Below are 22450 nucleotides of genomic sequence, written 5' to 3' on the forward strand. Positions count from 1 at the left end.
TGATCATTGGAATAGGTTAGGTTCAAAGGACAAAACAGTCAATAACTTTAATACTCTAGTGTTTGACAAACCCAAAGACTCCAGCTTTTGGAATAAAACTCACTGTTTGACAAAAAATGTTGGGAAAATTGGAAATTAGTATGGCAGAAACTAGGCATTGACCCACACTTAACACCGTACACCAAGTCATTATTAATCAGAGAAATGCAAATTAAGACAACTCTGAGATACCACTACACACCTGTCAGATTAGCTAGAATGACAGGGAAAGATAATGTGGAATGTTGGAGGGGATGTGGGAAAACAGGGACACTAATACATTGTTAACAGAATTGTGAATACATCCAGCCATTCTGGAGAGCAATTTGGAACTATGCTCAAAAAGTTATCAAACTATGCATACCCTTTGATTCAGCAATGTTACTACTGGGCTTATATCCCAAAGAGATTTTAAAGAAGGGGAAAAGACTTCTATGTGCAAGAATGTTTATGGCAGCCCTCTTTGTAGTGGCTAGAAACTGGAAACTGAGTAGATGACCAGAATGGCTGAATAAATTGTGCTATGTGAATATTATGGAATATTATTGTTCTATGAGAAATGACCAGCAGGAAGATTTCAGAAAGGCCTGGAGAGACTTACATGAACTGATGCTGAGTGAAATGAGTAGGCCCAGGAGATCATTATATACTTCAACAACAATACTGTATGATGATCAATTCTGATGGACGTGGCCATCCTCAGCAATAAGATGAACCAAATCACTTCCAATAGAGCAGTAATGAATTGAACCAGGTACACCCAGCGAAAGAACTCTGGGATATGACTATGAACCACTACATAGAATTCCCAATCCCTCTATTTTTGTCCACCTGCATTTTTGATTTACTTCACAGGCTAATTGTATAGTATTTCAAAGTCCGATTCTTTTTGTGCAGCAAAATAACTGTTTGGACATGTATACTTTTATTGTATTTAATTTATACTATAACATATTTAACATGTGTTGGTCAACCTGACATCTGGGGGAAGGGGTGGGGGGAAGAAGGGGAAAAATTGGAACAAAAGGTTTGGCAATTGTCAATGCTGTAAAATTACCTATGCATATAACTTGTAAATAAAAAGATATAATAATAATAATAAAAGAAATTTAAGTTCACAGACCCCTGGTTAAGAACACCTGTTCTAGACTAACCTTTCCCTCAACAGGAATCCCTTCTATATCTCAGAGAAGTGGTCATACAGTCTCCACTTTAACTTCTAGTAACAGAGAACTAAAGAGCAACTAGATGATGCAGAGTATATAGCACCAAGCTATATGTTCCTAAGCAAGTCAATTAACTTTCTTTGCCTCAATTTCTTTATTTAGAAAATGAACTGAAAAAGGAATGGTAAACTACTCCAGTATCTTTGCTACTCCAATCTTTGGATTGTAAAGAGTAGATTCTCTGCTTCTCTCTGAAGCAGAGAATTTACCACTATCTTGCCATTCCATCTCAACCCTGAGAACCCATTCTATTTTTGGACAGTTCTAGTTATTGGAAAGTTTATTCTTATATTGAGCCAAAAACTATCATCCTAATTATTCTACCATTAATCCTAATCATGTCTTCTGGGGCCAAACAGAGCATTCTTAATTCACTTTCCATATCAATTAGTCCATCATATTTTTAGAATCACAAATAACAGCTAAAAGGGATTCCAGAGTCTATCTCATCCAAACCCAAATGAAAAAAATGAAATACTAGAAGATTAAGGTCACCCCATTAATTAGTATCAGAGGCAAGATTAGAGCCCAAGTTCTATGACTCCATCAATCATCCTCTTTCCACCACATCATGCTGTCTCGCTTAAGAGCAGTTATGATTTCATTTTTTAGTCTTTTCTTATCCAGGCTAAACATCCCAGTTGCCTTTAGCAGATACTTGTATGGCATGGTCTTTAGTCCCTTCACCTTCTTGGTTGTATATGCTCTGTACATGTTTCAGCTTATTAATATCATTTTCCAAAATGTGGTACTCAGAACCAAATCCAGTACTATTTTATTATCTGAAGGGTTATCCTCCTTTTAGATACTATGCTTCCATTAATGTAGTCTAAGTCTATATATAGTTTTTGTGAAAGTAGAGAGGGAGGAGAAAATGGTTGCCTTGTCACAATATTAGCTCATATTGAGTTTGTAGTTTACTAGAAACCCCAGATCTTTTTCATTTTAACCATTAGTTCAATTACTAAATATTTTTATTAAGCACTTAACATATGCCAAGTAATAGACTATTGTTGGGCTCCATTATGCACATCTGATTACTAGAATTTAAGTGTAAGAAACAGAGGCTTTCCAGAATATCAGTAAGCAATGGTATACTTGTCTTTGTACAACAATCAGCTCTCAGGTAGGGGAATGGAGAAAAAAAAGTAACACACTCAAGTTTAATCTATATTATTAACATTTTCGCTGTCACTTTCTTAAGTCTAGACAATCAATAAAATAAATAAACCTCATTTTGTAGCATTTACTAATTTTTAAGATATAATGCTAATATTAAGATTTAACAATTGCTTCTCTTGAGGCATATATTATTGACAATAACCAATTTAGTAAATTATTTCATCTCTCTACAAGATGCTACTGGGATTCCCTTCTTGGAAAAACTTCTTGTTCAATAGGACTACTCATAATGCATACTCCAAAGAACAACTTTGTAACTTCTTTCCAAGAAAGCAGACAGGAAAAGAAAAAAAAAATTGTTTGGAAAGAAAGAAAAATGTAGCAGACATAACTATATACTGACACAAGCTCAACTACAATTCAGAATCCATAGGAGGAAGTGTAGGAGGAACCTTGCAGGTCAGTTAGACTAACTCTCACTTTACAAATAAGAAAAAGGCCCAGAGAGGGAAAGTAACTTTTCCATGGTTAGGCAAGTAAATACGCAGCTGGGTCAGGTTTGAATCCAGGTCATCTGTCTCCAAATTCAGTATTCATTCTATAAATTTTCTTGGACTTTTTACTTTTATCATGTAGTTTCATGTTATTCTCAGAATCTCTTCTTAAAGACTAACTACCATAAATGTCTTTTCCTTATGGAGCCAAGACAGAGATGATAGAGAACAGGAGAACTATATGAATGTTTGGAATGTTCATTCTTCAATCTCCATAGCTCACATTAATATTCTTCTTTCTTCTTTCTTCTTCCTATGTTCCCATTTGGGTGTGATGCACTGAAGACCGAAGAAGGAAAGAGATGGGTAATTTGCATTCTTTCTTTTACTTTTAGAAGCTCAGGAAATTCATTTATTCAACATACATTTACTGAACATCTGCTCAGTATAAGGCACTGTATTAGGTGCTAGGGACACACACACACACACACACACACACACACACACAAGGGAAATTTCTGCCCCCAATAGCTTGAGTTCTACTTAAGCAATTTCCTAACAAATCTATATCTTGGACCAGTAAAATAAGCCAGCCCTTATTCAAATAGAGTACCTTGGTAAACCAGTGATAAATCAATGTTTCTGATGCAGTTAGTGGCAGTACAGAGAGTTGTGAGAATTGATGTGAGAATCTCCTCTGGTCTCAGTGCAGGTCCAACATGAAAGAATTCATGAATCCCAAAATCTTAGCGGCAAAAAGTGAAGTTGTATTTTTCACTAAGAAGCTCTCTCAGTGGAAAAATCTCTTAATGAGGAAATTTGCAAAGAATGTGTTAACAGAAACCTATTTTATGAGCCAATCTTGGGGGTTGGAGGCAGTTTGAGCTGATTATTAGACCAAGATTTCCCAGTTGAATAAAATCACATTGAAGACTTTTTTCCAGAATTTGGAATTTCCTGAATGGGGATCCAGCTACCCAAAAGTTCAATGGGAGGTGATTTGCTCAAGATCTCCAATTGAATGAGCCAATTATCTTAGAAAAAGCCCTCTGGAAAGTATGCTCCATCCCAGACTCTCTGAAGTCTGAGACCCCTAATCTCACTTCTTTTACAGAGAAAAGGGGATGCAATTTCAGAGTGATTCTTTTACAGATTAAAGGGACACAGTTTCAGAGTTCACCCCAAAAATTTCCTTTACAAGTTGAAGAAATCACTTAACTCATCACTAGCATGAGTTGTACAAGATGGACTTTTTAGCCTAAAAACATTCCCTATGGGAAACAGGAAAATTGAACCAGGGAATCAATCTATCCATCAATCATTAAGCATTTATTAAGCACCTATTATGTGCTGAGTACTGGATTAAGCATTGAGAATACAAAAACAAAATTGAATTTCTCTGCCTTCAAAGAGTTTATATTCTAAAGGGGCATTTATTCTAACATACCTAACAAGCTAAAAATTATCCCCTAAAACTCAAAGTTTATTGAGGAATATGTGTCTTTGTAGAATACCATGCTTTAAAAGGACATCTGTGGAATAGGAAGCTGTCTATCTGCATCTATAAATATGTGCCCTGAATTTGGAGTAGTGCAGACATTAATTTCCTATTTCCATTCCAAGGTCAGTTTAAACTGAAAAACTTATTCTGTCTTGGAGAGCTCTAAAATAAGTAATGAGCTCCTATAATTGACTAGTAAAATAATGAATTATAAAATCTTGTCTCATTGATTGTATCATCCAAAGCACTCCAGAAAATATGTAGGAGCTCTTACTTAGGACTCTTACAATCACTCTACAGAACTTTGCAGAAGCTTATTATATAGAAGAAAAGTTGAAAATTTTATAATGATAAACTCCTAGAGGGCAGAAGGTAGATTTTTCTAAATGGAGTATTTGTAGACCAGTTTCATATGCTAAAAGGCACTTCATTTTCCCTGATCATAACCCCAAGAGTGCCTCCTTGATTCTCCTTGACTCCTTCACAAGATTTATTCCAAGATGATATAGAGAAGAAATATTCACTAGCTATTTTTGTTTTAATTAGAAAATTTTGCCACTTGAGAAAAGTGGATGATTAATATTCCTGGACACAAACCTTCTTAATGACAATTTAAATTAATGGCTATGCATCTTGCCACTTTTTCCCCCTTATACACCTTTCCAAGTAAGCTCCAAAAGAAGGAGGAGAGGAGGGAGAGAAAGAGTGACAGAGACAGAGAGACTGACTATCATATTGATTGATTCTCTTTAGTTTAGCTCTCATAAGGCACCAAAAGTAGATATCTGAGGAAAGGGCACTTAAACAAGAGATAACTATCCATTACTAATTGAGTACCTAAACTGGCCCTCAACAGATTCAAACCAATTACTTGTAGGTATCATCTATTCTACATCCTATTCCCAGACCCCATAATTTAGGCACCTTAGAGGTCATTTAGTCTAAGCCCTTAAGTTTACAGATGAGGGAAGCTGAGAACCAAGAGTTCAAGTGACTTGACCAAAGTCACACTTAGCTTTGTAAATTGTAAAAATAGCTGTCAAGATTTGAACCCAGATCTTATGACCAAATATGAGTTTTTTATGATTATTCTCTCAATCCCATGTTCCATTTAAGAACTAGTATGGAAATGACTAATATGGAAGTGTGTTTAAGATGATTATACATGTATAACCTATATCATATTGTTTGTTGTCTTGGAAAGAGAAGAGGGAAGAGAAGCAATGGAGGGAAGGAGAAAATTTGGAACTCAAAATCTTACAAAAATGAATGCTGAAAGCTATCTTTACATATAATTGGAAAAAATAAAATAAATAGTAAATATAGTTTTTTAAACAAAGTTTTCAAAATCTTAAGGCATTTCTTTTTTAATATATCCCTATCTCTGCAAAATTACATCTGGCCTGAAATTTTATAATAATAGCTTTGGGGACAGGAAGACTTTAAGTATAGAAATTCCCTCTACCAATGAATAAATGGAAAAGTATATATTAACCCTATTTGTATTATCCCCTATTAAATGTTGAAACACAAGTGCAAAGACAAACAGAGAGAGGAGACTGATAGACAGAAACAAGAGAGACAGAGACAAAGACAGAGAGACAGAGAGGCAAAGACAGAGACAGAGACAGACCAAGTGAAACGGGGAGAGGCGGGGAGGGGGGACATGGAAGAAGGAAGTGAGAGGAACAGAGAGAGAGAAAGTAAGAAGGAAAGGGTGAGAAGAAGAGAGAGGGAGAGGAAAAGACAAGGGGGTAGAAAGAGGAGGGGAGAAAAGAAAACAGAGAGAGGGAGCAGGAGGAGGAGAGGAAGGGAGAGACAGACATAGAAACAGCCACAGACACAGAGGCAAGCACATAGAGAGAGGCAAAAAGAGAGAAACAGAGAATTACTGTCCTCAAGCAGCAATTTCTTTGCTACATACAATGTTAGAGTTGTCTGAGGCATTGACAAGTAATGACAGGTAGTATGTGTCAAAGACAGGACTTCAACTCAAGTCTTACTGATTCTAAAGCTGGTCCTTCAGCCACCACACCTCTCTATTTTCACTGGTATATTTAAAGAGTCACTTTGTCTCACTTTCAGAAACAGGGATCGGATGTCATAATTTTTCTTTCTTTTCTTTTCTTTCTTTTTTTTTTAAAGTATAGAACAGAGAGAAAGAAAGGGATGAGAATACTTGAAGTATAGGTATACTCAGGTATAGAAGCTGAAGTTTTTTTCCCTCTCATGACAAAGGTGGGAAAGGTGAGTGTGAGCTAGTAAGTGCAGAAGGAAAGAGAATAGTCAGGAGATTTTAGCTTAAACTAAACCAAATTATCTGCAGGAGGATAGGGATTTCTGAGGACTGGGATCCTAATAGGAATAAGAACATGGCCCTTCCCTCAGGGAGCTCCTGTTCAGAAACAATCAAGTACAAGTCTCTCTTGGAGAGGCAAAGACCTTTGAGAATCTTCTTGACATGTAACAGATGGCTCTTGGTGGGTCATGTCTTTTCCTACCCTACAGCTCTAGCAGCACAGTTGCTCGACAGCTGGTGATCTTTAAGAGAGACAGCTCAGAAAGAGGAAGGCCCAGCGGCAACCTGTCAACCATTCACCCTAATGAAATTGAAAATGAACGCAAGTCTGAAAGCTCGAAGGAGGAGGAGGAACTTCAAGAAAGTAGCCTCACCTCAGCAAGGCTGCAGCAACTAATTACCATAGCACTAGAGGAAGACAACTCTCTGGAACTGGAAACAATTCCATTTACAGAAGGTCAGTCAGTAGTTATAGCTGTGGGCTTAGCCTGTAGATCAGCCGTGGAATGCTATGGCTGGAAGGTCTCTAAAGGAACATCTAATCCAACTTCTTCATTTTGTGGATAAGGACACTGAGAACCACAGAGGTCAGATGACTTATCTAATGACACAAGGATTCAGGGACCTCATAGCAACATCTCATAGGCACAAAACATGATTATCAATCACAACAGTTTCCAAGGTTTTTTATGAAAACTAAAAATTCTTCACCTAGTTCTACCAATATTTACCATGGTGGTCTTCCCCAAAGTCTTTATATACATATATATAGAGAGAGATATATATAGATAGATAGATAGATATGATAGAACATCATATATATATATATATGATGTTCTATCATGAGAACCCCTTAAAAACCTGAATCAGTAATGGGATGTGAGGGGAAGGCATCTGCCTTGCTATCTCTGCCAATGTCTATGAGATTAACATTTGTGGTTTTCATAAGTTTATCACAACATCTCACATTTAGATCAGAGATTTAGAGCTAGATGGAACTCAGAAGTCATGTATTTCAACACTAATCCTACGGACAATGAGGTACAGAGAAAGTAAGTAACTTACCCAGATAATAATGGCAGAAGGAAAATTTGAACATCGTTCTTCTGATAACCAAAACAACATACTTGTCATTATACCATTTCATCTCTAGCCTACTATTTCTTCTGAACTGTGACCTATTGCTAAGGCAAAGAAGACGGTTCATATTCACAGTGTTTCTTCCATTTGTTGCCACTCAACCTTGTGTCTTACCTAAAGAGGAGGAGCAAGAAATTCTAGTACTACCCTTGCAATTCCTTGTAGCCCATGATGTATTCCTACCATTGCTGGAAAATCCCAAGGAGGCCAATCAATTTTAAAACCCTTCTGCTTCCATAGTTATGATATAGCCCATGGAAGTTCACAAAGAGCTAAATCAAACCCCTTGAATCTCTAGTGTCCATTGACTCAGATGCTTTAGGGAGACTCTTATTAGCACAAATTTAACTCTAGAAATTCTCTTGTAATCAAGCTATTGTAATGCCCGAGAAAATGAGACAAGATAGAGATTAGAGAGTTTTTAATATTTTTTATGAGAGGGAGAGATTTACTGGGATCAGATGGATCCATGATTTGGTCCCAGGGCTGAATGAGGCTATCATCTCCAAGAATCCAGCATCCAGCCAGCATCAAGCAGTAAATTCAAGCCCCCAATGATATATTTATATACAGTAGCTAAACAAAGGCAGGGGGGTGGAGTTCAAACTCTGATGATTGGGAATTTCCAGGCAGGAACCATCTACTCAGCTCTGACAGATTGGGGGGTAGGACCATAAATTCTAACAAACTAGGAGTTAAGAAAGTGTCTGACTACAAACACAAAGTCTGGAGTACCCCTTTCTGAGTTTACACATTGACAATTTATAACCTTAGAGCAAATAGCCCTGAATTATATCAGTCTTCATGAATCAGAGTGTGGGGGATGGGGAGGGTTGCAAGTAAGGAGATTGAGGCAGAACAATTAAGGAAACCAAGGCAGAACCAATTAGGGAAACTGGGGCAGAACAATTAGGGAAACTGAGTCAGGACAATTAGGGAAACTGAATCAGGACAATTAAAAGAGAACTGTGGCACAACACTATCACAGGTCCAGAGATGAATTGCTAATTAATTTATGGAATTGTTAAGTAGAGCAAATATGCCTAATTCTTTGAATACTAACTAGGAAATGATAGCAGTGAATAGTAAAGCTCTGATCACACTTTAGTAAGGCACAAAGGGTAGAGAGGCAAAAAGCACCAAAAATATAGAGACAATGAGGGTATGGTACAGAGACAGCTGACTTGGTGACATGGATGGAGTAGTGGACAAAGGCAGACAGCATGGGAAAGACAATGCAGAAGGAGAAAGTTGCTTTTATAACTAGGAGTTAGAGTTAGTAGCACTCAGCTACATGGACCCAGATGAATACAGAGTACTCTGGGTACAGAAGTTTGGCATCTCATTTTTATAAGGATTTTGTGGGGAACAGACTAACCAGTGCTACTTTGGAGTCAGATCATTGACACATCCACCTCAAAATTATCTGCAACATTTGGTGTTTTACTGATCTTATAAGGACTCTGAAAAAGGTTTGAGGCTTATAGATGATAGCTAACAGGAAAAAAAGGCTCTTAACAGACTTCCTCTGATTTAGCATGTATTCTAAAGATGTAATTTTTAATTAATAGATGATACAATTTTAAAATAACTATTTTGCTCCTTTGATCTCTGGGACATTGTCTTTTGGGTTCTCCTTTGCGATTTTCCTGCTATTGTTATGCTATTATGCTGGCTGCTTATATACTTATTGTATTAACTATAAAGGGACCAGAAGAAGATACAATTTTAATACAAGAGTCTTGATGGAAAGCAACTGTATCAATTGTCAAAGATACCCTTTGCAATGAGTGTAATCATGTCAATCTCCTTCTCAAAAAATCGACCAATTATTCCATCAATGACTCAGATTTTTCCTCATGGTGAAGACCAGATGGGCATAGTATATTGATCCCTCTTTCTTCTATTAATTTTATGGATAGTCAGAGGCAAAAAATAATATATCTCTCCAAGAGTCATTTTCTGATGATGAACTTTTTCGTTAATACCCAAACAAGACACAATCTGCTGCCAAGACTACCCATCCACCACTTGATACACAGCCACTCAAAATTAACATTTTTGCATTCATGCTAATTTATGTCCATTTTTTTTTCTTTCTGGATTTTTACCTGTAGAAAATTCCTCTATAGAGCAGACATGAGCCAGACCTATAAACAGATAAACTAAGGCTTTCACCATGTTGATAGATGCAACTAGATGATGAGGTTGATAGTTTTGAACTTGGATTAAGGAAGAATTAAGTTTGAACACTTATATATTAACTAATTGTATGACTCTTGGCAAGTCACAACCTCTTTCAGCTTGTTTCCTCAAGTATAAAAGGGGATTATAACACCCTCTACCTAACAGAGCTGTTCTAAGGATCAAATAAAATACTTTGTAAATGTTCAAATGCCATACAAATGCTATCATCGTTATCATTACTAAGTTAAAATGATAATCATCCCTGAGGAAAAGGATCTGTCCAAAACCTGTACAGAGAACTTGCTGACCCCTTTTTTGTGTGATTGAAACTTCTCTGGCAACACACTCATTTTCAGAGATATGGATTTATTTTTCTAAGTAACACATTGTTCATTCTTTCATTGGAGCATATCCTCCCTTCATACTCAACTTGCCAAATGGCTTCTCCCAAGGAAAAGTCAAATGACTGCCTACACTCACTCTCTACCTGGAGGGCTTTTTTTTTAAACTAGCAGTGCCTGAGTTTCATATTCTTTTGTCAAACTTGTAACATTCCAATAAAAATGTATCCCCTTAATGAATAAGACAATGCTGGAAAATAGTTTTCCAAAGCAGAAAAGATAGATTTGAAAAGCAATTGTTCTGTCAATTTCAGATCAGCAGTCAATTAGAAGAGTCCTCTGCAGACAGGAAGAACAGCAATAGGATTTGCTTTGAACACCAGTTGCTTTGAAGGGAGGTCCCCTTCATCATATACTCCCAAGGAGATACTCTTCATATTGTCCTGATTCAGCCACTCCCATGTGTGGACCAAATTCTTCATTTTTTTTTTTAACTGGGGCATATTTTCTCTTTCCCTTTGGTCTAATTACACGAGCATTAAATACTGATCCAAAATATCTTGTATTTATGTTGGCCAAAATTTTTGTCACAAATTAAAATCTTAAAAACTAAAGTAAGCATTTAGAACAAAAACTAAGGCTTCCTTTGTCCAAAGCAGGAAGTTGAAGGGAGTAAATAACATATGGGAATTTTCAGTTACTACCTAGAGAAAGGGAAGAAGTAGGAAAATAAATGTGCTATCAGTGTCTACCTGCCTCTGCCTATTCACATTTCTTCAATACTCTGTACTCATAACTCTTGCTTACAATGATTTCTTCATTCCTCCTACTTGCTAGGCTTCCTGATTCTTCAAGGAACTTTCCAGAAGAAAAAACACTGGATTTAGAGTTAAAGAACATGATTTCCAGTCTGCCTCCCAGTTTTACCATCTATAGATGTGACTTTTGGCAAATCATTTAATCTTTATAAATTTCATTTTCTTCATCGGTAAAATGAAGATGCTAAATTGGATATTCTGGAGGGTCTCTTCTAGCTCAGACCCTCTTATCTTATCCATAAACTCTTTTAACAAAAGACAAGAGGGGATTATTTGGGAGTCCAGATCAACCCTCTCCTTGAATGACAGTGCCTTTCAGATATGACTATAAGCCATACAGACTTTTGCCTTATGGGAAATTTTTATGGCAAGAATTGGCCATACTGAAAGTCTTTCTAATTTGATAAAAAACCATTCAGAACTTGAACTCCCCTAACATAACCCCAGGTTACCTCCTTGGAGGTGCCCATGTAATACCTATACAGTATAGATCTTTAAAGGCTAAATATAGTATAGTGAAACTCTACTAGGACACTCTTTAGACCCCTAATGGACATGCTCTCATTTTCTTCATTGTGTTTCTTATTTCTATTTTCTAGGTGTTCTGGAAAAATAATCCAAGATTTGGTTGCATATGAATCAGTCTAAAGAATTCTTGATCCCAGTTCTTGTCATTATTCATAATTTATTTATTCATTCATTCATTCATAATTTAGGCTCTTCAGCTTGACCACTTGATCTTTGTGGCACCTCCTGGATTTGTAACATATAATTAAACTGCATAAATTTCAACTGTGATGACTTTTCTTGTTACATAAACATGAGATCCTTTCCATTCACTTTTTTTTTCAATTAATTGTTTAAATTAATGATATTTTAGTTTTCATTAGCTTTGTTTTAATCTTTTTATAAAACATTTCTACCAGACTTTAAATATAAACTTGTCCCCACATTTTTCAACTCTGAGTTTTATTACTTTACCCAAGTGCTCATTGCCACCAAAATGCATCATATTTTTTCTCTGCAGAAATTGAAAACTCTCCAGAGAGCTTGGAACATGATATCCAAACAGTAATGACTGTTACCCTCACTGAACATTCATTGGTAAGTGACCTCAGTTCTTTAAACAAGATGTAAAACATTTAAATTTCACCCAAAAATAAAGCAAAAATCAACATCTCACAAACAGAATAAGAAGAACACCATGATAGAGCAAATTTAAGGTCTGGTTTTAAATTCAGGTTACTTCAATATTCCAATAGCTGTCATACCTGAAAAAAAAAAGATTTCTTCTTAAGATACAATGATCCAAAACTTGCTCTTCCTAAATCATGAAAGTCATTTTTCAATATAATTCATCAATTATGCAATGATGTTATTACAATTGGACTAGTAAATTTGTATTTTCCATGATGTCAACCAATTGTTCCTCTAAATTAATCAGAATATGTTGCATTTTTTTCTATTTTCTATTTTTAACAAATGTAATTTGATCCTAGCTATCTCCCTCATCAAAGTATTCTTTAAGTTTGACTCTAAGTGTGAAATGTAAATCTTGTTTACAAAATGCAGGTATATTTTCATTTACTCATGATCCCTTTATGTCTCTAACTTTCAAAAATAAATGTAAGTTAGAGGAACGAATAAGAAGTTTCCAGCATGAACCAAAGCAATATTTTTAGGATAAAACTTTGTATTAGAATTTAAAGAAATTTTTAGAAAAATCATGATTTAGTTGAAATCATGTAAAAGTCAATTTTAAATCAATCAATCAACAGCATTTATAGAATGCTTACTATGAGTCAGGAATTAGGATACTCATTGAGAATACAAAGAAGAGCAAAAAAGCAAAAATCAAAACTACTCTTGTTCTCAAGGTATGTTTATTTTCTTTTTTTAACTTATTTCTTTCACTTTTCCTTCTTCCCTTCCTTTCTTTCTTTCTTCCTCCCTTCCTCTCTCCCTTTCTTTATTTTTCTTCCTTCCTTTCTTCTTTCTTCATTTCTTTTTTAAACACTTTGTCTATCCATCTCACTAACACTAGAAAAGCAAGGGCTACTAATGGGTCCAATCCCATCTTGAAGGAAGTTTGATCCTACTCCATTTGGGTAGGCTACCTCTTCTTTAGACAACCTACAGGCTTCCCTCACTGTTGTCATACTTAGTATGGATACCTGCTCAATATAGCCCACTGAAGCTCAGAACTCTCAAGCTCAAGAAATCTATAAGCCTCAGCCTCCTGAAGGGATTATAGACATATACCACATCTAATAGAGATGGTGGGAGTGAAAGCTCATTTACTATTATCTTTACTCTCTCTTTCTAAACTCATTTTCTAGGATTCTACCTTGAATCTTGGGTTTACATTTGGTTATCCCAACTCTGAGACAGAAGAAAGATCAGAGCAATATTTATCAAGTGAATTCTCTACTTACAAAACAGCTGATGAAACTGTTATGACCCCTGTAAGTTTAACTCCACCAACCTCTCCAACCAATGAGCAATCAGTGTTTTCTGAAGGATCTGAATCTGGAAAAGAAACTATAGGAGAAGAAATGTTGTTTGACCACAATTCTGAAAGACTTCCCAGTCCTGTGGAGAGTACTATAGATCCTTTCTTGATAGGTCAAGAAATAGAAGAGGAGCCAACAATTGGCATCACAGAATGGCCTCTTCTAGGATTTGGTAGCGAAGGTCTATCTGGACAAGGTAAGTCAAAAAAAAAATTTATCTGTGAAGTAATCTATGACTAAAGGCAAGGCTTGCAAATCAGGGAGAAGGAGCCAGAAATAGGCAAAGCTGTATAAACAGTTGATGGATTCTATTATTTATATTATAATAAATGGATAACAGCATCATGTCAGCTACTATTTTGCTTAAGTTGAAACCTTTGGTAGTTTTCAAAGCCAATTAACAGTTGAGTTAAACAACAAACAAATCTTATGGTTGCTATTCAACAAACTCTCATTGGATTTTCTCTATCACTTAGATGCTTCCAGACACTAATGAACTCAACATTCCACATTGGTCATAAAATCATATATAAAGTTAATATAAATTGTTAATTTATGTTTAAATAACATTTCAATTTTATTACAGGGATATACTATGCTTATAAAATAGAGAGCTCTGAATTCCACTGAACTTTTAAAATTGTTTCTTTTTCAAAATAAATTGTGATTGAAACAAATTATAGGAAAATAAAATATAATTGGTTATAACTATAGACATATGGTTGAGTTTAAGGCAGTGTATAATTATAGAACAGTTCCTGGAGTCAGAGGCCCTGAGTTAAGACATATTCAATCTAGCAACATTAGTCTCCTGATTCCTCCATAAAGAAGACACTCCATCTCTTAATTCAGGGAATTTTTTTTCTTGCTGTCCATTCCTGGAATACTCTTCCTCCTCAGCTCTGCCTACTGATTTTCCTGGCTTCCTTTAAGTCTCATCTAAGATAACATGTCTTACAGAAAATCTTTACCAATATCACTTAATTATAGTGCCTTTGTTCTAATTATTTTCTATTTCTCCTCTATCTAGTATATTTTTATATATTTGTTTATGTGTTGTTTTCCCTACCAGATCACCAGTTCCTTAAAGGTAGAGACATTTAGCATAGTATCTGATACCTAAAAGATGCTAAGTAAATGTTGATTCATTGATTAATGTTTACCACAGGAGTGATTTTGGAGAAGTAACAACATTCCTGGACCTCAGTTTCCTCATCTGTAAAATAAGGAGGTTAAACTAGATGATTTCTGTGGTCCCACTCAACCCAAGTTCTACATGAGGAAATTAAGGCTCATGGAGATCAAGTGATTTGATCAATTTCACACTTCCAACTGGAGTGGAAACTTCATGAGTTTAAGGTCCATATTTTATCTAAATTGTTTAGCTCTGTAACTATTTCAATGTACACTTCAACAGTAGCAGAGTTGGGGTTTTTATTCAGGGCTTCTTTATCTAGCCTACCAATGAGACAGTTCCTCATGAAAAGTATACATATTAATGGTGGAGATGACATATGTTCAATAAACCTTTATTAAGTATCAATTATATGCCAAGCATTGAACTAAGTAGCAAGGACACAAAGAAAGGCAAAAATAGTCCCTGCTATCGAGAAGATCACAACATAATGGAAGTGAGAGATGAGGGCTGCATATGGGGAAGGCATAAGGATGAAGACAATTGTGATCAAACAAAAAATATACAATATAAATTAGAAGTAATCAATAAAGGGGAAATACTAGCATTAAAAAGGATTGGGAAAGATTTCCTGTAAAAGGTGAGATTTTAGCTAGAACTTGAAGTGAACCCCAGAATAAGAAGTGGGAAAGTGCTAAGAGATGAAGGATAGATGGCAAAAGATCTAAAAGTAGAGGGCTGAAAGAGATGGGTAATGTGTTTTAATTTGGTGGTCTAGATCAAGGATTTTTAAAGTTTTCCCATTTATGAGACCTTTTTGCCCAAGAAATTTTTACATGACCCTATGTCAAATTTGAGTTAAGGTGTTTATGGCAGCATTCATGCATGCACAGTGCAAAGTGCTCATGTTGTGTGTTCAGAACTAAGACTGCAGTGAAATTGTGCCATGAAACATAAACAAGCACTACCAGAAACAGCTCAGATTCATACTAGATAATAGCTAGATAAAAGAGGCTATTTGAACTTGTTCTAACTCACTCACCAATCAAAACTATTAATTCTAGGATAAGAATTCCAAAACTGAGCAGATTAACTCCCCCAAAAAACTGGTGTACTTTTATTTTCTGGCAGTTTGTCCAAACTGAACTGATCCATATGTGAAGAACTCTGGCAGCTGCAGGGCAAATAGCAAAAAGAAATCACCTCAGGAACCATTGAGATGAGTCAAAAAGTCAAAATATGATGAATCAGGTAGTCAAATGGTAGAGTCAAATACAAGACAAAATGTGTGAAAGGAAAGGGTAGTTTCAATGAGACAGATTACTATAAATTGTCTTGATTAAATGCAATCATCTTTCCCTTTCCCTTATATTGGATAAGGCTTATGATATAATGAGGAATGAGAGGAAGGTAGGCAAACAATAATATTTGTTAAGCCTTATGATGACCTGGGAGAAATTAATCAATAGAAGAAGGAAGTCAAAGGACTTGAGGGATATTCTATGATGAGAAGGAAGGCAACTGAGATTTGATAGTAAAAATCTAGGGCATCAAAAGCAGCCCGAAAAGAGCCATATATGCAAACCTTTCAGCAGATATTATATCAATCTTAGATTCTTAATCCATACCTAAAACAATTACATATACAACCAATATTTAATGTTTTTTGTTAATGGCAATTAAAGTACTATAGATAATTATAACTGGAATGGAAACTTCATGAGTTTAAGGTCCATATTTTATCTAAATTGTTTAGCTCTGTAACTATTTCAATGTACACTTCATAAATGTTTTTGAATAAACAAATGAAAAAATAAAGGAATGAACTATAGTTAATATATTAAATACAACATAAAAGTTCCAGTTGGATGAGTAAAAAAACAGTAAAAATATTAAATGTCATAACTGGAGAGACAATTGTACAGTTAAAAATGTGTGTATATATATATATATACATATATATATATCATAACTATCAATAAATCCTAGAATTTAGTTAAATAATTCCAAACAATGATACCTTAATATTAAGAGATTATTAGTAAGATTTGGGGAAATTTATAAAAGAAATTCAGTTGACCTGGGGAAGAACTGATTAATACTGGTATACTTTCTTTTCTCAAGTTCCCCATTCAAAAGCCAGGGGAAAAGTTCTGGCAAGAGGAAAATTATCTTATTAACTTGCTGATTAGGAAATATATAGAAACTGGCCAAGAAAGTCCATGAAGAAAAAACTTAGCTAAAGGATGGAAAACATACCTCAAAGACTTCCTGCTAAATTTTAAATTTTAATCCCAGGCTTAGTCCGTGCTTGGGCACAGTATTATTATTTTTTTGATTTGGGGGAACTGACATGTGGTTTCTTAGATATTAGAAACTCCTGGTGTGGTACTTTTTTCACCAAGGCAGGTCAAAGCTTTCTCTCCACATGTAGTCTTAATGAATTGTCTAGAAGCACTGAGAGGTTAAATAACTTGCATAGGGTGAGAAGGCATTTGAATTCAGGTCCTTCTCACTCCATGATCCCCTCACTATCCATTATGTCACAACTACCCTCTTGGCCACAATCTTAGACTAATTTGATTCCAGAGATAGAGATTTAAACCTAAAATCCCTAGGGTCTTAAAAAAAACTACTATAAATTTGTCATCTTCTGCTAAATCCATTATATTTATGGTCCTTTAGTATTCTACTTCACCTGCCCAAGTCTTAATTTCCTCATTCATAAAATAATAGTGGTAATGATGTTATCTGCTTTATAGGAATATTGTATGAACTACTTTGTCAACCTAAGAGTGCTATCCAAATGTAAATGGGTATCATTATTGAAGAATCACAGAGACTTGGTGTTAAAAGGGACATCAGCTGCTATTTCTAATCCTCCCCTAACCTGAACATTCTTCCTTTAGCAAATTCCCAGCATGTGATTAGTCTCTGCTGGAAAACCCCTACCTTGCTGCATCCTACCATGGCCCATTCCATTTTCAAAGAACCCTAACCAGGGGTACTCTGAGAGCTCAAGAGACAATTATCAAGATTTTAGTGTAAGCATTTTAACTTGGATATAGGTAAATATTACAGAACAAGGCTTCCTTAATTGTTTCATTGATAGTTTAGACTTAAGAAAATATTGCAGAAAACATTAATAATGAAGATTAAATTTTAAAGTCCGTCAAGCTTATATATTTCAAATTAAACAATTTGTTAAATAATTAGTAGTCCATCCCCTGACTCTAATTATAATGAAGGTTTTCCTCACACTGAGACTAAATTTATCTCTTAGGAACCTCTACCCCGTAATTCTTGTTCATTCTACTTGGTACATAGCAAAACAAATCTAATCCTTTGTCTAGATGGCAGTCTTTCAAATGGGTTTGCAGAAGCCTTCTCTTTTCCAGGTTAAATATCCCTAGTTTCTTCTTGCGTAATATGTTCTAGAAGCTCTATATAAAAGATATAAAATGAGCATTTTAAGAAAATTCTTTGGGTGAAGGTAAAAAATACAATAGGATTATAAATACTGCTAACTTTTCAAATAAAATGATATATCAACATACTACTTGCTATTGTTGTTATTTCATCCCTCCTAAGAAGAAATGTGTAAACAAAAGATACTATATAAGGGAAGAGAGGTATTTAAACATTTCTGTCCTTAATCTCCATTTATATTGCCAATTTACTTTGAATATTTGTAGTCAAATTACCAAATATTCTACTTGGAGGGTGATCATGGTTTGTGTTATAAATGGGTTTGTTTGTATAAGCTTTCTATGTAATTGTTCAGTTATGTCCAGCTCTTGGTGACTCAAATACCACCATTGGGGTTTTCTTGGCAAAGAGGCTAGAATGATTTTGCCATTTCATTCTCAAGTAGATGAAGGAAAATGGGTTAAGTGACTTACCCAGGGTCACACAGTCAGTATCTGAAGCTGGATTTGAACCCAGATCTTCCTCACTCCAGACCCAGTACTCTAGCTAGCTAGCTACCTATAGATAAGCCTTACTTATCTCCTAATTTGACAATCCACTGTTATACTTTCTTAATAGTGTCTTGAAGATCTTCAGAATTGAACCTGTATTCACAATATTTGAGTTCAAATTCTGTCACAATAACAAGCTGTGTGACTCTAGGAAAGTCCCTTAATCTCCACCAGCCTCAATTCCCTCATCTGTAAATTTTAAGTCATCATTATATCTACCACATAAGGCTATTGAGGATCAAATGAGATAACATACAAAGGGCTTTGCAAATCTTAAAGCATCATACAAATATGAGCTATAATCCCTGAAGATGCAGGCCGCAGATGAAGAGATGAATTCAGCCTTTATTAAACACCTACTATAATGCCAGAGAAACTGAGGCAAGATAGAGAGTAGAGGTTTTTAATATTTTATTAGAGGGAGAGTTTGGACTGGAGGCAAAACAGGATCCATGTTGACCTCAGCTGGCTAGATTACACTCTAGTCCCAAAGTATCCAACCCCGAGCAAGGGATTCCAGAGACTCTTATAGGGCTCCAGTGATCAGGAAAACAAAGGCAAAGGGGTAGGAGGGAGAGAGAGTAGAGCACTGGTGAGCAGGAAGTTCTAGAAAAGGACCATAAATTCAGTTCTGACAAGTTGGGGGTAAGAAGCAAGGATCATAAATTCTGATAAGTTGGGAAGAGGCTAAGAGTCACTAAGTCTGGTTCAGAGGGTCCCATCTAGGTATCTGAGACAAGCCATCTGCAGTTTTATGACTCTTTGAATGCTAGTGGTCAGGGTTCCCAGCCCTAATTATCTCAGTCCTAATTGCCAGGAAGGGGAGTTGTCACTAGAGAGACTGAGGCAGAACAATTCAGGGAAACCAAAACAGAACAATTTATGGAAACTGAAGCAGAACACTACTATGTGGTAGGCACCATATTAAGTTCTGGTGATACAAAAAGAGGTTAAAAAAAAAAATTAATCCCTGCTCTTAGGGAGCTCACAGTTGAGTATACCCAGATTATAAGCACACATATATAGGTGTCAATACAGTTAGAACCAGTCTAAAAGTGAAAAAGTGTGAGAATAATACCAGCTGTGAGTGTTTTATTTTTGTTTTGTGGTTACTATTTTAAAATATTTCATAGTAGCCCAAGTTCCCCATTACTAATTTGCTTCACTTTTGCTTTAGGGGCCTCTGAGTCTCACTCTTCATTCCACACCAATTTGTTGGGGTCTCCATAAATGTGCTGTAAGAACTGAATTTTCACTTCCCAGGCTCTACCTAAAAGGTCATCAGCTCAGATGCCACAAGCATGCCAGCATGCTCCTTCTTTAAATTCCCTGAAAGGCAGGATTCTACATTCTGAAGGGGCATAAGCCTTTCCCAGATTGTTTGGAGACAATGATCTTCTGCTGTTTCCTTTCACAAATCCCCTGATGCTGAAACAATTAAAATTGTAGTTTATCCCTCAGGATCAACTCCAGAGGTAGAAAGTTTGAAAAATAAGAATCAATTCTCTGCATAAAGATAATACCTTGGGAATACAAAGGAATTGTGAAATGAGTACCATGATTGAAAGCCCAAATTTCCCAGGTCTTTACCTTTATATCTGATTATTGTTTCTGGGCAAATCACTCCAGGGGGAGTGATTGAGAGAGAGAGACCTCCATGGAAGTCAATTTGTGAGTAGTCTAGGCTGTAACTGCCCACCCCATTATTGCCTGCAAGTATCTTGTACTTAGGCAAGTTTATTAACCTTCCACACTTTGATTAGATGAAGTTTGCTCAGCTGAGAGCTATAAAATTCTGAACGATGACAGGTTTTTTTTTTTTTTAATTCACGTTCCACACATAATTCTCTTGTTAGGAAGAATTGGAATTGAATTTGTTTAGGACATATTTAATGCCACGTCCACTATCACTTGTGACTAAGAAAGGAAAGCCTTAGATATAACCAGAAAATGTGATATGATGAATTGTATATAGCATATACTCTCCTTATCCCCTTTATCCATTACCCATAATTCCAAGTTTGTGGGGAGTAGGGATCGATTCATCACTCAAACTTACAATTTATGAGCCCCTCCTAGTGTATTTCTTACATCAGTCAGTCAAAAACGTAGTCATTCAAAATAAAAGACATTCAATTAAACCACATGGAGAAATAATTGACAAAACAAATGTTCTCTATATACATAGAGGCGTATTGTCCTACTGATTATCACACTGACAATGGAAGAGAGGGGACATATAGGAAACAAAATTGTAATTTGTTCTAAATATCTTTTAAAAAATCATTTTTGAAGTTTAGATTAAAGAAGTTATCAAATATCCATTAGGAAAATCTGGCTTAAGTAATATGGATTTTGTGATGTGAGTGACAAATCTTCAGTATAATGTGAATATCAAGAAAGACTGTTCTGTGTAGAAAGAGGGAAATGACAGGCTGAATAAGTTATGATATATGAATGTTATGGAATATTATTATTCTATAAGAAACGATCAGCAGGATGATTTCAGAAAGGCCTGGAGAGACTTAAATGAACTGACTTAAGAGAAGTGAGTAGAACTTAAGAGAACATTGTACTGTGAAAACTGAAAAAAAAAACAAAATCTTTCATTTATTTTTCATATTCCATAAACAAGATTGAAAAATGGTAATGTACTATTTACTAATGGTTGACAAATTCCCTATGTTGTCAAGTTCTAGAAATCCTTGCTAAAATGTGCATATTCATGTGAAGTAGTGAAGTATGTGGAAATGTTGAGATAAACATGAATCTAAACTGTTTATAGAGGGGAAAATATGATGAAAATTCTCTGTAGATCCAGAATCAGATTTTCTAAAACATGGTGGCCATAAGTAATTGATACAAAGATTAATATAAAGCTACATGGGATAATTGAAGGAACATTAGCTTTGTAGTCAGAGGACAAGGCTTTAAATCCTAATGCCACCCTATCTGCCTTTACTACTTACTATTTCTATGACTTTCACTTAGTTTCTTAACCTCCCTGCATCTCATTTTTGCTTAGCTATAAAATGTAGGGATTAGTCTAAATTATCTTCAAAAGTCATTTATAGCTCTAAATAATAAAGGGCTTTTGCAGTTGTTTCAAGGGGATGAGCTTTGAGCATAAGCAAATATTTCCCTTCAGAGTTATAGGCCTGATTTTCCCAGCTATACAAGAACAAAATTTAAATGACTTAAGCACCTGCTTCCATTCTCACAAAGGAGAAGATCTTACAGTTTCATTTGTACTAGGTTAAAAATTAACTGACAAAAAATAAAATAATAATGGAGGGGATAATAGAGTTGGTAGGGGAGGCAGAAAGTTAAGTGAATGAAAAAAGATAACTGGAGAAAGAACTGAGAGTGACAGGAAGACTGAATCAACTGGGGAAAGAATTGAATTAATCAAGTAAGGAAGTAAAAGATATCAGACTGAAGACATGAGCAAAGATATCTATCAGCTTAGGAAATATATGACTCAGAATTCTAGGCACAGGAAGATATATTGAATACCTCTGAACATCTAGGATCTGCCTGCATCAGGAATTCCTTTCTCCCACTTCTAATGCTTAAAAATAGTTTCCCACTACCTCGAATCCCAAAATTCTAATTTTTTAACCTAGAGTAAAGTCTTCCAGAAGATAATTCTACC

General features: G+C 35.5%; 1 protein-coding gene across 1 annotated transcript in view; it reads left to right on the forward strand.

The window, feature by feature from the left end:
* Positions 1-22450, forward strand: part of IMPG1 (interphotoreceptor matrix proteoglycan 1) — a 280357-nt gene that overhangs the window by 206561 nt on the left and 51346 nt on the right. Inside the window, 4 exon segments of the mRNA XM_031968606.1 lie at positions 3227-3247; positions 6891-7138; positions 12195-12271; positions 13507-13876. Coding sequence (XP_031824466.1) covers positions 3227-3247; positions 6891-7138; positions 12195-12271; positions 13507-13876 — 716 coding nt within the window.

This window comes from Sarcophilus harrisii, chromosome 4 (assembly GCF_902635505.1).
Source record: "Sarcophilus harrisii chromosome 4, mSarHar1.11, whole genome shotgun sequence".
In the NCBI taxonomy this organism is placed as follows: Eukaryota; Metazoa; Chordata; class Mammalia; order Dasyuromorphia; family Dasyuridae; genus Sarcophilus; species Sarcophilus harrisii.